Source organism: Camarhynchus parvulus, chromosome 2 (assembly GCF_901933205.1).
Source record: "Camarhynchus parvulus chromosome 2, STF_HiC, whole genome shotgun sequence".
Lineage (NCBI taxonomy): Eukaryota > Metazoa > Chordata > Aves > Passeriformes > Thraupidae > Camarhynchus > Camarhynchus parvulus.
This window is the reverse complement of record NC_044572.1, coordinates 87,446-102,913: the sequence shown is the minus strand read 5'-3', so window position 1 is coordinate 102,913 and position 15,468 is coordinate 87,446. Positions and strand designations below refer to the sequence as shown.

The window sequence follows — 15,468 nt, the reverse complement described above, 5'->3', positions numbered from 1 at the left end:
AGGAGTTTGGAGAACTGCAGAGAACCCACTATGCTTCCCTTGACGACCCCAGCTTTGCCCAGGCACACCCTGTGGTCCCTGCTCCTAGTTGCATGTGGTTGTTTTCAAACAGCAGCTGCTCTTCCAGCCCTCCCAAGCAATCCCCATGGCCACAGTTTAAACTGCCTCACAATTTGTGATGCCAAGATTAAAGACATGACCTGTATTTCTATGCATTTTTTATTTGCAGGCAGACAACGTGAGGTTCTGCTTTCTCAGCTGAGAAAGAGCCAGCGCTTCCCCTGCAGGAGGAGGCGGCGTGCCCAGGCTGGTGTCCCGGGGTCACTTGCCGCTGGTGTACTTGGCGACAGCCTTGGTGCCCTCGGACACGGCGTGCTGGGCCAGCTCCCCGGGCAGCAGCAGGCACACGGCCGCCTGCACCTCGCGGCTGCTGAGGGTGGCACGGCGCCCGTACTGCGCCAGGCACGCCGCCTCCGCCGCCAGCCGCTCCAGCATGTCGTTCACAAACGAGTTCATGATGCTCATGGCCTTGGAGGAGATGGCGAGGTCGGGGTGCACCTGTGGGACCCAAACAGCAGCTCAGGGTCACCACCCCAGCACCTGCAGGGAGCGGCAGCTCCATCCCCTTTGCTCTGACTCCAAAGGCACCCGCAGCTGCCACCCTGAGGGTTTCAAACCATGGGCCACTTCAAACTCAGGACAGGCTCCCATAGTGCTATAGGAGTTTGGGGATTGCACTGGCAGAAGCCTCCTCACAATCCCCATGAAAAACATGGCTGTGAGGGATGGAAATACTTCCATCTCCAAGTCCTATCTACAGGCTCATGCTGACAACTGTGGCCTAGAAAACTCATTGCCACTTCCAAAAATGCTCTCGTCTCCCCATCAAGAATCATCAGACATCTACTCACAGGGCCAGAAGCAGCCATTTCTACTGTATTGACTTTCATTAAATTACTTCTTCTGGCAAAGCTAAGCACCAGAGCTCATTCCCTCTAGGAAACACTTTCTGCTCTGGATCCATCTCTACTACCCCTAGAATCCACCCCTTCAACTTCTAAGCTTCAGCTGGGCCTCTCCTGTACCTGCACTTACACTTTTTTCTTTCCCCATCTCTCTAGAAACCCAGATTTTTTTCCTTGCTCTTTATGGTGCTAACATACAACAGGCAGAAGTTACTTTATGTACAAGGCAATTTATAGCAGAAAACAAGCATTTACTCACCTGCTTCAGTACTTTGTAAATGTAGACTGAAAATGCTTCCTTTCTCTTTGGCTTCCTCTTAGATCTTTTTTCCCCAGAGGTAGCAGCATGACCATGTTTCTTCAAAGGTTCTGGGCTCATCTTAACCCCCAACAGAACAGGCAGCAAGTGCTGTGGGGCTGGTTATATAGCACAGGCAGCAGGGCCTACCCTGCCTCAGCTGCAGCCCCCAAGAAGCAGGACAAGTACACACCTGTGGCTGATGATTCCACTTTGCACTAAATGAAAAGCAGCTGGCCTGAGAGGAGCTTGGAAGTGACAGATTCAGCTAAACTTTCAGACCTGAGAAGTTTGAGCGTAACCGGGGCAAAGAGGGGCAAGAGCAGAAGCATCTGATTTACAGAGAAGAGCCATTCCCAGGTCCAAAAGGAGTTTGGTGAAAGGAGAGATCTTGCTTTGGTGCAAGGCTGTGAATTGGAGTAATCAAGGTACTCCAGAATCAAATGGAATCACATCTGTTCTATGGAACAGGTAATGCTATCAGGGGAAACGCAGTAACTGCAGGGAGCATAGGTCTAGAGATGAAAGGATGGCACTGTAAACATCCTACCAGCCAAATTTCCCCTGCTACCTAGCCTGGTCTTGGGATCCCACCTGCTGCACACAACAGGGAATGCCAGGAGGGGGGCAGTCGAGGATTCCAAGTGTGGATTGACCTGTCTTGGAAACCAATAATTACACTAATGAGGGTAAATGTGACACAGGATTTAGGTATAGCCAGGAAAAACGTGCAACAGCATAGCAGAGACATGAACAAAACAGAGTTTTCTGTCCATCGTAGAGAAAAGGAAGCCCTTCAGCAGACACCACTGCAGCCGTTTCATAAAGGGGTGATGCCAGTATGTGTGTATGGTGGGGGAACACACCTTGTTTGGTGGGAGTCTCTGTGCTGACAGGTGGAATCTCCTGCTCAGGTACACACACCATACTGGCACATCCTGAGCAAATCACATCTCCCAAAGAGTGACCCTGGGGGCCTACTCATCAGTCAGTGCTTCTGCTGCTGCTTGTGCAGCCCACAGTGTTTCACTGAATCGCTTTATTCTCAGCCTGTCCTCATGGGGAGGCACCTGATCACCCTCCCCTGGTGCGAGTAACTGTCACAGTGACAAGGGGGGACAGTGCCACAGCGAGGTTCTTGCTCCCAAACACTGAAACCTCAGTGATCAGGCAGTGCAGGCTGGAATGGTCGTGTCAGTGCACTTGTGAAGTAGAATGGGCTTGTGAAGATATGTGGCAGTGGGATCCTCTTGAAACAGGAGTGACTAAAACTGGCAGTGAGGAGCAGGGGACATCACCACTTGTGCTTCCTAAGGGGCCCTGTGTTGTCAGGAGCAGTACAGGGTCATCCCTGGGAGAGACATTCCAGCACCCTCGTTGCAATGGGAGCTGTGTTTCCTTGGTCACAGCACATGGGGAGGGACTCCTGTGCTGAAGGAGCTGGGGGCTGTTGTATCCCTCCCCAGCTACCACCCTGTTTGTGACACACAGCCTTACACAGTGATAAACACATAGCTGTCTTTTCTGAAAAAAACCCATTTAGTTGGAAGGGAGCCCGTTGGTGGAGGAACAGCACCTGGTCACTCAGCATTAGGCACAGGATGTCTTTACACACCAAGGGTGGAGGCTGCTCCACAGAGCAGTGCAGTCAGCTTTGGCCCCTCAGGTTTGGAGAATTACCCTCTGCTTCCCTGGACTGCATGGGCTAGAGGCTGTACAGGCTGCTGTGCTGGGCCTGCCTCATCCTGCTGCTGGTTTGTGGTGTATGGATCTACCTGCAGCACACACACAAGGGAATCCCACAAGCCTGCATCTGCCACCTCTGGCTGTGTTAGAGCCAACCTTGCTTGTGGACAACAGGCAAGTGTGACTGTGCAGGCGCTGGGTCACTTCTTTTACAGAAACAACCATCCTAGCACCTGAGGAGCAACCCTTGTAATTTATCAATAGTTTTGCTTTTCTTCAAAACCAGAAAATTCTCAGCTGAAAGAGCTTGAAGTGGCAGTGCCTCAGCTTGTTGCTGTCTCTGAGATCAGCGCTCCAGGACATCTGTCAGCCACAGCTGCTTCAGCACAGCCCAACACTGTCACCACAGAACAAACTGAGGTTAAACCAAGGCTGTTAAAGCACATTTATGGATTCCATTTCACAAGTCCTGCCCTACTGTGACCCCTAGTGCAGCTACAGCTGCTTTTGCTTCAAACATGTATCTGTGGCCCTTGTTTATACATCAGAGACATGTCTGCATTCAGGAAGTTCCTCTCTCTTTGCAGCAGCAGATGGGTGACAGTGCCCTTCCTGGCTCCATGAGCTACAACAATGCTCCAGCTACTGCCCATCATGCTGGCTGTCATCCCAGCAACCCCAGGCCATTCTCAGGATTTACCATTCCCAAAAAACTCAGTGTAAGATTGTATCCTCCATTTATTACTGCAGATCTGAAATGTAGTGAAACGAATTGTTGCCAAATCTGCGGTAAGGAAAAGAAGTACAGGACAAATGGCTCTAGCTTCAGTAAGGACTCTGACCTCACCATTCTCAGAGCTACTTCACAACCATTTCCAACTCACCAGCACTTCCTACAACCTAGAGAGGAGCACAAACAGACCTGTATTAATCTATTATTGTTAAACTTTGTGGCCCATCAGTCTTTTGAGTAACCACTTCCCTGTGAGTTTTCACACCCTCACTCCACCTGATAACTTCCAAGTCCTCCACTGTGAGATTTTAATCCAGGTGACATTTTATTACCATCTAGACCTTTCTGCAGAACTAACTTGGAAGCACTTATACTAACTGGCATTATTTTCCCAGAAAACATATTATTTTTCTCCTCTCAGGTCATTGCTAGAACCAGTGTTGCAGTGTGATGCAATTTCCTGTTTTAGCTATCCCAGTCCTTTCCCAGGTGTGGCAATACCTCCCCCCTTGTAAAAACCTGAAGGGTCCTTTTTGATCTACTGTAAGCAGCTCACATTGTGACATTTGTCCTATGGATGACACCCAGTGCTTCCACAGCAGCAGTCACAACTTGGATGGGCCCTTTGGGAAAGAAAAATAAGGAAAGACTTCTTATAAGTCAAAGTCAGTCAGTTGGCACCAAAGAATGCTCTGCATGGGAGCACAACTCCCTCGTTTGTCCTGTCCTTCCATTCACCCAGGCACTTGTGCTGCCAGATGGGCTGCTGGGCTACACGAGCCTCTCCTGGGACCAGGGCTGTCACTCTCATGGGTCAGAATTAATTAAAATGATGACTCACAATCAAAAAACCTATTGGGTTCAATTTGCTACCCATCTTTCTCTTTAGTACCTTTTATTCTAGTACTAAATTAAAAATGTATTTTATTCAAGCTTCTGTGGCTCAGGGTGAGGTTTGAACACCAACTTTTCCAAAAATCTGTTACTGAGAACAAAAATAACAATTAAACTTCAGTTGATTAGTCTTTAGTTAAACCTGCAAGGAACAAGGAACTAGTTCAGAGTCCAAAATTCCTACATTATTCAGTATTACTATTAGACAATTCAAGGTGAAGCAAAACGCCGCACCTGAGCCAGTGTGTTTGTAAGAACACAGGCCGGTGTTCCACAGATCTATGTTCTGCCTCTAACAATGATCTTCAGAACACTTCCAGGTTGTGTCTGTCACTGTCCATGACAGAGGCATCCGTGGCCTGTTCAGTGACTCACTGGAAACGCAGTGTTCAGTGTGGCTGAGCCGAGGTGCACAGAGAGGACCCTGCTCAGTGCCTCCACAGCTCAGCACCCACCACTCCACATCTCTCAGGTTCTACTGAGGAACTGAGCATTTAGCAGGAAGGGCTGATCTCACTCAAAGCTCAGGACTTGCTGACTCATCCCAGCACAACCCAACTACCATGGCTCACAAAACAAGACAAGACTGTTTTTCTCTCTTTATTGACTGATGGATTCTCAGGCAGATCTGTTAATTACACTGTTAAATAATAGTTAAAAACAAACCAAGGCCAGAGGAGTTTGAAGTGAAGTATCTAAACTGAAGCAGAAATTGGGAAGGAAAAGGCAGGAGAAGCTGGGCTGGGGTCTCCACTTGTGTATCACTGCAGCTTGGACACCCCAATGGCCACTGCCGTGACCCCAAGCCAACAGATTCCAAGGCCTGGCTCAGATGGGACGGTGTCTAGATAAGGAAACAGTTGCCCAAACGTAGCCAGATCAGAAGAGAACAGCTCTGTCCAGACATAGAGGTGCAAGGCAAGTCGAGGGGAAGCAGTATTGCAGCAATCCTAGAACACAGCCAGAGGGAGCAGCAGCTCTGCCCCGCCGTGGCCAGGCCTGGGGCTCCTCAGCTCACACGTTGTGGGTCCGTTTGGTGAGCTGCGGGTCCTCATCCACCAGCTTCGACTTGAGATGCTCCTTGTAGGCAAGGATGTCCCCTTGCCACTTGGTGATTGTCTGCTTCTCACAGACCCAGATCTCCTGTGCCACCTGAGAGCCAACACACCACGAGGAGGAGAGAGGTTTGCAGTACAAATTTTTATGATCTTACCAAAATTATAAAGTTAACTAAAAACTACTCTCTGAAGTCTGGCAAGAAAAGTTTGATAACTTTCACATTTAGACTACCAAAGAAAAGTATCTACAGGGAAAACATCTTCCCTGGTGTTTTCTGCATAATTTGTACAAGATTTTAGAACTGAAAGTCCCAGGCCCCTCTGTATTCCTGGTTTTGTTCATGGACTAAGATGAAAAGCCTTTCTTGCTAAATTGCTAATTGAAACAAAAGTAGTTCTTGACCTGGTGAAAAATGAAATCATACCTGAACTTGCAGCCAAAGCTATAGCGGATAGATCAGCACTTCACATTTGTGGTGGTTTTTATTTTATTTTAAGTACTTAATGTTTTCCTGGGCTAGCTCAGCAATTGTTTAACATTGCAGTAAGGTAGTCGAGATTTCTTTTTCACTCACCCATCTTTTTGGGATGAGTAAGAGCCAGCCAGTTGAAAACACCTTGTTTTCATGACTAAAATGTTAGAAAGGTGCTCTGACAAAACTCACAACTGTCCTTACCTGTTGGATGAGTCTGAAGTCATGGCTGACAAGCATCATTCCTCCCTCGAACTCATTGATAGCATCTGCCAGTGCATCTATGGTTTCTATGTCCAGGTGGTTGGTGGGCTCGTCCAGGAAGAGCATGTGAGGGTTCTGCCAGGCCAGCCAGGCAAAGCACACACGGCACTTCTGCCCATCCGAGAGGTTCCTGATGGGGCTCACCTGCCCAACACACACATGGCTTGCAGCTCTGCAGTGACCTGACAGCTTGCCACCCAGACCCAAACCACTTGGGTCTCACCTTGGCTCCCAACAGCTCCATGACACAATAGTTAGCCTTACGCCTACACCAACCTCAGTTAGCTTTATACCTACACCAACCTTCTCCCACCCTGGGAAAAAGGGAATTCCAGGGGTTTCTGAAGGACTGTACACAGCAAGACCCAGCTTGTGCCAAAGGTGTGCAAGGACAGTTAATTGGTATGACTGGTATTCACTGACACAACAATCAAACTACTCTCAACTTCTGCCGTGATAAATGGGCAAAACCAACGTAAAAATCAATGCTGAGCTGCAGCAATGCGGACAACTGTCACACACAGAATGTGTCATGTACAGGAGCATGTCATGCTGGGCCTTGGAGAACCATAGGTGAGCCCACTCTCTTGCCTGAGCCAAGTGGACCCTACAAACAGCTGAGAATCTTCCAGCACTTCTGCCTGGCATTCATCTCGGAAATAAGAGAGAAGCAAAATAGTTCAAATTATAATTAAAATATGCTCAGGTCTAGCAATATACCAGAACTTGCTTTCTTTTCCCCCAGAGTCTGAGGGAGTCACCCTGTCCAACCCACACACTGCTGTGATCCAAAGAAAGTTCCCAAGAACCGTGAGTTATTTTTTTCTCCAATTTCAAAGGCAGAGATGGAAAAAGCATTTTGATGCTGTGGTGTGGCATGCTGCATACTGTATCAGACTGTCAGGTATCAGTAAAGTAACAAAAACCACAGAACCTCTACTCCCCTAATGAACAAAAAGCAAACCTCAACAGCTAATACTCACCTGCTGCTTCCCTGTCAAACCATATCTGCCAATGATTTTCCTCATCTCCTCCTTCTCCTTGATCTCTGGGTAACATTTCAGCATGTACTCCAATGGTGAGAGGTCTAAGTCCAACTGCTCTTGCAAGTGCTGACAGAGAGGAAAAGTCAGCTTCAGGCTGTGCAGGCCAACCACTCCATGGCCCTAAGCACTACCCCCCTTGCACCCCTTCTGGTACCAGGTGAGCAGCAGAACGCATGAGCCAATAAACCCACCCACAAACAGCCTCTGTGCCCAACTACTAGGGAATAATTTAATAATTTCCATTTGAGGAACAGGAGTGCTGCTCCAGAACAGGAGGCTTGTTCACCACCAAACACAAGGCAACCAGCTCTGTCACAGCAGGTGGGAGACTGAACAGGAAGGACCACAGCCAGCCTCTTTGCAGGGTAAGAACATGAGCTGGAGCCCATTCCATGGAACAGCTCCTTCCCCCATCTCCAGACACAGAAAGGCAGCACTGGGAGAGGCCTTAGAAGCAGAATTAGAGGGGCAAGGTTCCTCATTCCTGACAGCTTTTTCCTCAGGATTCCCTGTCCCTTGGGGCTGCTGTAGGGAGTACCTGGTGGTATCTACCAATCTTCACATGCGAGTGCTTGCGAATCATCCCATCTGTGGGCAGCAGCTAGAAGGGGAAGATAAAATCATTTCAGCAGGAAAGCTCTTCTCTTATAGTATGCCAGAAATACAGAATCCAGCCATCTCCAGTCTGGCACAGGGGAGACAGTCTGAACAGGTAATATTAGAGAAAAAGCCCTATGTTTCAGCAAGACCACAGGACTTCTAAGGCCTGACCAGGGTGTTCTGGCAAACAAGTGCACTTTGTTGAAGACTATTCCAAAAGTAAAGGCCCAGAGCAGGGTAGACAATGCACAGAGCAAACCTCTCCTGTGAGCAGTTTCAGCAATGTTGACTTTCCAGCTCCATTGGGTCCAACAAGAGCTACACGAGTATCCAGGTCAATCCCAAACTCCAGGTTATTATAGATCCATGGCTGTGAACCACAAAAACCACAAAACATTACACCTTTTCAGTACTCTCCAGAACCTCCCTGCTGCACCTCTAATGCTCTGTCCCCAGCAGGCCTAGCATTAGCACTGCCAAGAACTTTGCTCCACTAGCCATATACTGCAGCCCCCGCAGGAAGCTCAGCCAAAAGTCTCCCACTCCCAAACAAGCAGGAATACAAGTGATGTCTCTATGCATAGTCCCATACTCACCCCATCCTTGGTGTATCTGAAGCTGACATTCTGCACCATGATGACAGGAGGGGGAATTTTCCCACAGGGTGGAAAGTAGAATGACAAAGTCTGTTAACACAGAATATCCACCTGTGAGACACACAGATCACAGGACAGCCCACTTATTCCAGTATAACCATGCCTCACTACCAACATCAGCTGCAGATCAAGGCGCCAGATTGTGACTTTTTATAAGCCCTTCTTGCAACTCACTCAGATTTATTCTGATGAGCTGCCTGCAAGCTTATCTGCTGGCCAATAAATCCCTATTTCTTTTCCTTTGAAACAAATGTGGGTCTGCATTCTTAACACAAGTAAAAGGTGCACTGAGCATCCTCTCCTATCTCCTATGAGCCCTAGGCATTCCTTTATGATTTCTACAAAACAGCCTTAATAATAAGACAACTCTACTTCCCTCCCCTAGAAAATTCCTCCTTCTCATTGTTCATCATTACTCTATGCTGAGTACAGGGATACTTGGCATCAAGGAGGGGTATCTTGTTCTTGCTACCAGCTCTGTCAGCTCTTCCTGCTGTCTGCTGAAGACCTTCTCCTCCTGTAGATCATGTTTCAAATACAGATCTGTAGGTGCAATTCCATGTCTGATCCTACCTTATCATTCACAACTCTCTCTGTCAAGCCAGAAGCCATCATTTTTTGAAGGGTCTTCTCCTTGCTCTGAGCTTGCCTGGCCAGCTTCGCACTACCATGGCCAAACCGTGCAATATAATTCTGCAAAAAGAGCCAGCCAAAAGGCACAGTGATAAGGCTGATGAGGGACAGGAATGCCCACTAAAGGGGTAGGAGGGTGCTCATGCAGCTAGGCAGGTACCTTCATATGAGCGATCTGATCTTGCTCCCAGTGGAATCGCTTCATTTGATTTTCTTCTAGTTCTAAGCGGGTCTTTACATACTGATCATAATTTCCCTGGAAAGAGAGCATGGCACATCAGACGCGTCCAGAGAACAGCCCCTGTGCCTGCCCTGGTTACAGGGGCTCTGTTCACTCACCGTGTAATACTTAAGTTTGCGGTTGTGCATGTGGATGATGTTGGTGCAGACGCCATTCAGGAAGTCCTGGGAGTGGGATATCAGCACAAGAATCCGCTTGAACCTGTGGCACCACGTAAGTTATTACAGACTAAATTAGGAAAAGAAATCCCATTTGTTAGCCCCAGTGGTGACAAAGGCTTTATATGCATGCTCTGGTAAACAGCAGTACTGCAGCTACAACCAATTGCAGTGAGTAAATCCTGCCAACAGTTTTCACTGTAGCAAAACACCCTGCACCATTACATAGTCTTTGCCTGTTACCACAAGAAGTCCAGAACTGATTGCCTTTGAGGCAAGTGACTTGTGTCACTGATGCAGCTGCCTCCATTGGCATCACGTTTCTAAGAAGTTTCAACCTTGGCTGCTTACTGTCCCCTTGTTGCTGTGTGAAGCTATCTCCTCAGTACAGACTCCCATCCATATGCACACTGCAGCTGGCTCTGCTCCAAATCCGTACAATGACGGGTTAAAGCCTCACCAAAAGTGGTTCAAAGTTCTTTGCTAAAGCAACTCACTTCTAAAGCAAGGACACAAAAAGTTCAACTGACAGAGCTGATGGGAAAACCTCTGCAAAGGCAAAGCCCTTCCACAATACAGTTCTTTTAATGCACACCCCATAACCTGAGCTTCCTAACTGTTCCTAAGCTTTTTGCCTTACAACTTTTACCTTTGTTATGAAAACTAGGCACCTCACACACTAGCAAAAGATGAAACCAACACACCCAGCTACTACAGTTCTGTGAAAACAGAGAAATGGTGGGGAGGAAAATGAGCTGAGAGCCAGGTCTGGAAAGCTCATTATGTACTAGTACAGTACATAATGCTGGTACACAGGCTGCCAAGGCCTGCTCCTGGCTTTCAAGGAAGCACCTTTAACCTGGACGTACAAATCAGCATTTCTCATTTCTTCAGTGCCACGGAGACAGGAAGTTGAACTGAATTCTTTATCCTTGTGTCAAAGAATCTCAGCAGCAAGTGGGTGTCACTGGTACTGCAACACAGTTTTGCACCCACAAGAACTATACAGTTATTCCTGCAGAACTTGCTTAGGTGCTGACAAGATGTTCATGCTCACACGCTGAGAAAAGCACAACCCACAGAAGCAGCAAACTCCTCCACGCTTACGTTTTCAGCTCTTCCTCCAACCACACACAGGCATCCAGGTCAAGGTGGTTTGTGGGCTCATCGAGCAGCAGCATGAAAGGCCTAATGAAGAGTGCTCTGCAAGGACAGGGGAGATGACAGCACAGTTAAGTGTAGGGAACCCAAAGCCTCTCAACCTGCTCTGAGTCCTCACGACTGCCTGTGACTCTGCACTCACGAGCAGGCATGCACTCTCACTCACCTGGCAAGTGCCACCCTCATTCGCCAGCCACCACTAAAGTCCTTCAGCTTCTTCCTCTGCATGGCTGGCGTGAACCCCAAGCCGTGAAGGATACGTGAGGCTCGTGCTTCTGCCTTATCAGCATCCAGCTCCTCCAGGCGTTCATATAACTCCAAGAGTTTCTCACATTCCGCTGAAAGAGAGCCTGGCAGTCAGCACCTCTGCCCACAAAGGGTTCTCGGCTGCACAGCTGGGAAACCTCACAACCCCTCTGCTTTACTCCTACTGAGCCCCCTCCATATCCAAGCCTGAAACACTTCTTAAGATGCCGCATGGAATAATTCATCCAAAGAAGTGTCATCTGTGCCCATTAGTACAGGGCAGCTGGGGGAAACAGGTACCACAACATGTGAAAACCTCCCCAAGGAACCCCAATTTCTCTGGGAGGGAAGGAAAGGGAGGAAATGTCCCCTGGGACTCTGAGAAGCTTTACCATCTTCATGAGCTAAACGCTCTGCTTCTCGCTCCAGCATGGCCCTCTCTGTATCCACCTCCATCACACACTGCAGAGGGGTCTTGTCACTGGGAGGCATCTCTCGGGTCAGGTGATAGATGTCAATGTGCTCTGGGATGGGCACTTCTCGCTTCCCAATCGCTGACAAAAGCATGGATTTCCCTGTGCGCAGATAATCACAATTAATTGCTGGAGTCAGTGAGATACAACGTCACAGTGAAACAGATGAGATACACTCAGATCCCACTGTGATTCCTTCCCTTTCCGACCTCAGAAAATCCTGGGGAGTTTTTTCCCCTAGAGGCCAGAAGAACTGGAGTCACAGTAGAGCCCACTGTCTCGGTAGGACAGGCCGCCCTCCTAGCTAAGGCTCACCACCCCAAAGACAGGACTGAGACATGAAGAAGCTTTTGGGAAACCACTGCACTTCAGCCCTTACCCAGATTTGGGAAACTTTATCTCTGTTGTAGTTTCTGTTGTCTAACCAGGTCTGACAGCTGGTATCACAATCCCAGATTCTGAAGACTTCTAAGACAGAGGAAAGTAATGCGCTCATTCCTAAACAATTTGGGTTTTCCTGAAACTTAAACCAGAGGATCACTCTTACTAGCACCTCTCTAATCACAGCCATATTCTGCATCTCTCAGTGTAGCATCACTTTCTCCACGGACTGTACAGTTGTTTTCCTAGTCAGGCCAAACCACACGTTTTCTACTTCTCTGAACAGTACAAGTTCTTTGACCAACACCAACAGCACTGGGTTTACTAGGCTAATCAGGCAAACAGGCATCAGGCAGATTAACAGCTCCCAGACAACTCTCCCAACTCTCCACAGAAACAAGATCAAAAGCACAGTCCAAATCCAGAATGCAATCTCAGACGTCTATCAGCAATCCTAGCAATTCCCCTCCTGGCTGGAGATATGGGAGAACAGAACCTGCTGGGTCCCAGCCATATCTGCTTAACAGCCCTCCCTCTACTTCCCAACTGCACCTGCCCAGCTTCTCAGCAGAGACCTTTACTGAATTCCAGGAAGCCACACTGCTCGCCCTCAGCTTACCAATGCCATTGAGTCCAATCAGGCCATAGCGTCTCCCAGAGTTCAGCTCCAGTTTGGTGTCACTCAGCAGCTCCTGGCCATGGAAGGTCAGTGAGAGGTTGATGATATGCACATCAGTGCTGTTGGGGTGGGAGGCCAGCACTCCTGTCACAGCTCGGGCAGCAGCTTTCTTTAACTCAAAATCCTCCAGCTCCTTTGTAAGAGCATCCACCTCTATAGAGAAGACCAGAAGTGTTACAGATTTACAAACACAAGGGAAGCCATAAGCCCCTGCATCAAAAGGCCCAGGACTACAAAAACAACTCCCATTTCTGCAGAAGCGTTGAGGAGACCAGGATGCAATGACACTCAGCTTTTCAGCTGAGCAGGAGGATATATATGGTCTAGTAGGAACTTCCACCAGCTAAATATCTAAATGTCATCTAAACAAAACCAGACCATCAGAACTAAGTGAGCAGCCACAACAGTGAGCTGTTTTCTGAATGTGATGGGACTAACCCCCACTTGCAGGAAAGACTAGACTAGGAATAGAGCATACAAAGTATTGCCTGCAAGTGTGAGAAAAGGCTTGGACAAAAAATGAATTGACTAGAAAATAAAAACAGGGAAAGCTAAGAACCAAGAAGCAGCAGCAGTGAAACAGTCCCTACTAATTTTCTGAGAAGCTACAATGCTCATCTGCATGTTCCCTCTTCCTTTCCTCCTACAGTACAAGAAAATCATAGAATCACAGAATCCCAAAGTGTTTGGGTTACATCTTCCAGCACATTTAATTCCAAGCCTGCTGCCATGGATAGGGACACCTTTCACTAGAGCAGGAGGTTGCTCCAAGCCCTGTCCAACCTGGCCTTGAATACTTCTATGAATGGGGCAGTCACAGCTCCTCTGGGCCGCCTGTGCCAGAGGCTCACTGCCATCCTTCCTGTCATGCTGACCTTCTGTCACAGGCCAGCCTCACTCAGTGAGAGATGCTGCCCTTTGAAGCAGCCAATGGCACTGGGGATCCTGGCAGGCAGACCTGATTTCTGATTGTGGCAGTGCAGAATGACACCCTGCTTGTCAGCATCCAGCACTCCTGGTGAAATCACCCACTCAGTAAAATCACTATTAACACCATGGCAAATGTGGCTTAGCCGAGGAGCAAAAAATATCACTGGCACTGACACAGGGCTCCTTTGGGCAATGCCATAGAGCAGTGACCACAAAGAATGAAACAGGTGAGCGAAAATGGGTAAGGGAGTGTTACCCCGACGCATCAATAGCTCAGCAAGAAACACGCCGGTATTGACCCACAGAGAATCACATGATCTCCTGAGCCAGAAGGGACCCACAAGGACCATGGAGTCCCAGTCCCGGCCCTGCACAGACACCGCAGCACCGCACCCCATGCCCGAGAGCGCTGCGCAAAAGCCCCGAGCTCGGACCCGTTCCCCGCGGAGCCGCCGGGGCAGCGGAGCCTTCCCAGGACCAGCGGGCCCCGCCCCGCCCGCGCTGCACCAATAGGAACGCGCTATGCAAATCAACCGGCGGAGGCGGCGATTGGGCGGCTCAGGCCGGGCGGCCCCCGCGCGCCGGGGCCTCACGGAGCCCGGCCAGCGCCGGGACGCGCGGCCCGCACCGGCCCCGCCGCCCCGGGCTCCGTGCCGCGCACCGGCCCCGCCGCTTGGCACGGCGCACCGCGGGCTGAGCCCCACAGAAGCCTGCGAGCTGCCAGCTGAGCTAAAGGAAGGCCCAAAAATGCTCTGTAAGCGTTCCCAGCCCTATTTCCTTTGGGACCAACAGCTCCCTGCGGCAAAGCCTCTCTCCTTTAACAGGCACAAAGCCTCTTTTAGAGGCAGGCTCTTAGTTTTTGCAAACCAGATACCTCTCAGAGAAACAGGTGAGCAGAGAATCACAGCAAATAGCAGCAAGAGAATTGATTTAGACGCTACAGTGGTTTCTGCACCAGGAAAGAAAACTCCAAACGAAACGAAAACCCAAGAAACCCCACACAGGTCTGGGCATCAAGTAGCAGAAGGTAGGGACAGTGTCTGAGAGGGGGAAAACACCATCAGCCCACTCTATCTTCACACTGCCGTGCCTCAAACGAGGGCATCCTTCACACACACGGCCCATGCGGAGCCCCCGGCTGTCCTGCTGCCTCAGGGCAGAGCGGTCCCGACGGCAGCTACTGCAGCCGCCGGTTCCACGCAACCCCCGCTCGAGGCGTTTCATCGGAACATCAGTGTCGCGGTTCGCCCACCCGGGACACAGCCGAGCGCACACGGTCCGCCGGAACGGCGCTGGTCAGGCCTCCGCCCTGGGACACGCGGGCAGACATAGGACCGGCCGGCTTCTCACCTGGCAGCACCGTCCCGTTGGCCTCCGGGGGCCGGACTTCCTGCGGCTCCGGCCCAGCATCACCGTTCTCGTCCGGGACCCGGCGCGGCCGCTGCCGGGCCTTGGCCGCCTCCTTCTTCTTGGCCGCCTTCTTCTTGGCCAGGTCGGAGGGCATGGCACGGGTGGGAGCTACGCCAGAGGGGGCGACAGGCGCCGTTAGGCCGCGCCAATCCGGCCCCGCTCGGGTCGCCCCGCCTCTGCTCCCCGGCCCGGAGCACACGGCGCCGCCGGCTCCTGCCGAGGGTTTCCGCCCGCCTGCCGGGCTGCCCGAGCCGCACCGCCCACCCCGGCCCTGCCCTGCCCTGCCCTGCCCCGCTGCTCCCCGCTCTCGGCCCCCCGGGCCCGCCCGCACCGGCCGCTCGCGCTTTCCTTCTGTCGCAACAGCCCCGCCGCGACCGCGTGCGAGCGCCCGGCCCCCTCGGCGCAGCGGCCAATCGCAGCGCGGACCGTCACTGGCGCCGGGCGGTGCGCGGCCCTGAGGAGCGCCGTCCGCACGCCACCGCG

General features: G+C 50.5%; 2 protein-coding genes across 2 annotated transcripts; both read right to left on the bottom strand.

Annotated features, from left to right (window-relative positions):
• Positions 1 to 321: 321 nt before the first annotated feature.
• Positions 322 to 1,344, bottom strand: LOC115917393 (late histone H2B.L4). Its single transcript, XM_030971384.1, has 2 exons — positions 1,225 to 1,344; positions 322 to 558 (listed from the first exon to the last, which is right to left on the bottom strand). Exons 1-2 carry the CDS (start codon positions 1,342 to 1,344, stop codon positions 322 to 324), a joined length of 357 nt encoding a protein of 118 aa, XP_030827244.1.
• A 3,818-nt stretch (positions 1,345 to 5,162) lies between these two features.
• LOC115901205 (ATP-binding cassette sub-family F member 2) lies at positions 5,163 to 15,442 on the bottom strand. The gene is made up of 15 exons (XM_030943642.1): positions 15,317 to 15,442; positions 14,926 to 15,093; positions 12,586 to 12,798; positions 11,505 to 11,687; positions 11,033 to 11,204; positions 10,813 to 10,908; positions 9,646 to 9,748; positions 9,467 to 9,562; positions 9,247 to 9,366; positions 8,614 to 8,703; positions 8,277 to 8,387; positions 7,956 to 8,018; positions 7,355 to 7,483; positions 6,312 to 6,515; positions 5,163 to 5,728 (listed from the first exon to the last, which is right to left on the bottom strand). The coding sequence occupies exons 2-15, from the start codon at positions 15,077 to 15,079 to the stop codon at positions 5,591 to 5,593; spliced, it is 1,872 nt and encodes a 623-aa protein (XP_030799502.1). The 5' UTR covers positions 15,080 to 15,093; positions 15,317 to 15,442; the 3' UTR covers positions 5,163 to 5,590.
• Positions 15,443 to 15,468: the final 26 nt, after the last annotated feature.

Bases quoted from the DNA above. Each gene is read 5' to 3' on its own strand.
- LOC115901205 (XM_030943642.1), bottom strand. From the start codon at position 15,079: ATGCCCTCCGACCTGGCCAAGAAGAAGGCGGCCAAGAAGAAGGAGGCG. The intron at 9,749-10,812 runs GTAAGCGTGGAG...GTGGTGCCACAG, and splicing joins TTGGAGGAAGAGCTGAAAAC to GTTCAAGCGGATTCTTGTGC. The intron at 8,388-8,613 runs GTGAGTATGGGA...TGTGGTTCACAG, and splicing joins TCAGATACACCAAGGATGGG to CCATGGATCTATAATAACCT.
- LOC115917393 (XM_030971384.1), bottom strand. From the start codon at position 1,344: ATGAGCCCAGAACCTTTGAAGAAACATGGTCATGCTGCTACCTCTGGG. The intron at 559-1,224 runs GTGAGTAAATGC...TGGGTCCCACAG, and splicing joins TTTACAAAGTACTGAAGCAG to GTGCACCCCGACCTCGCCAT.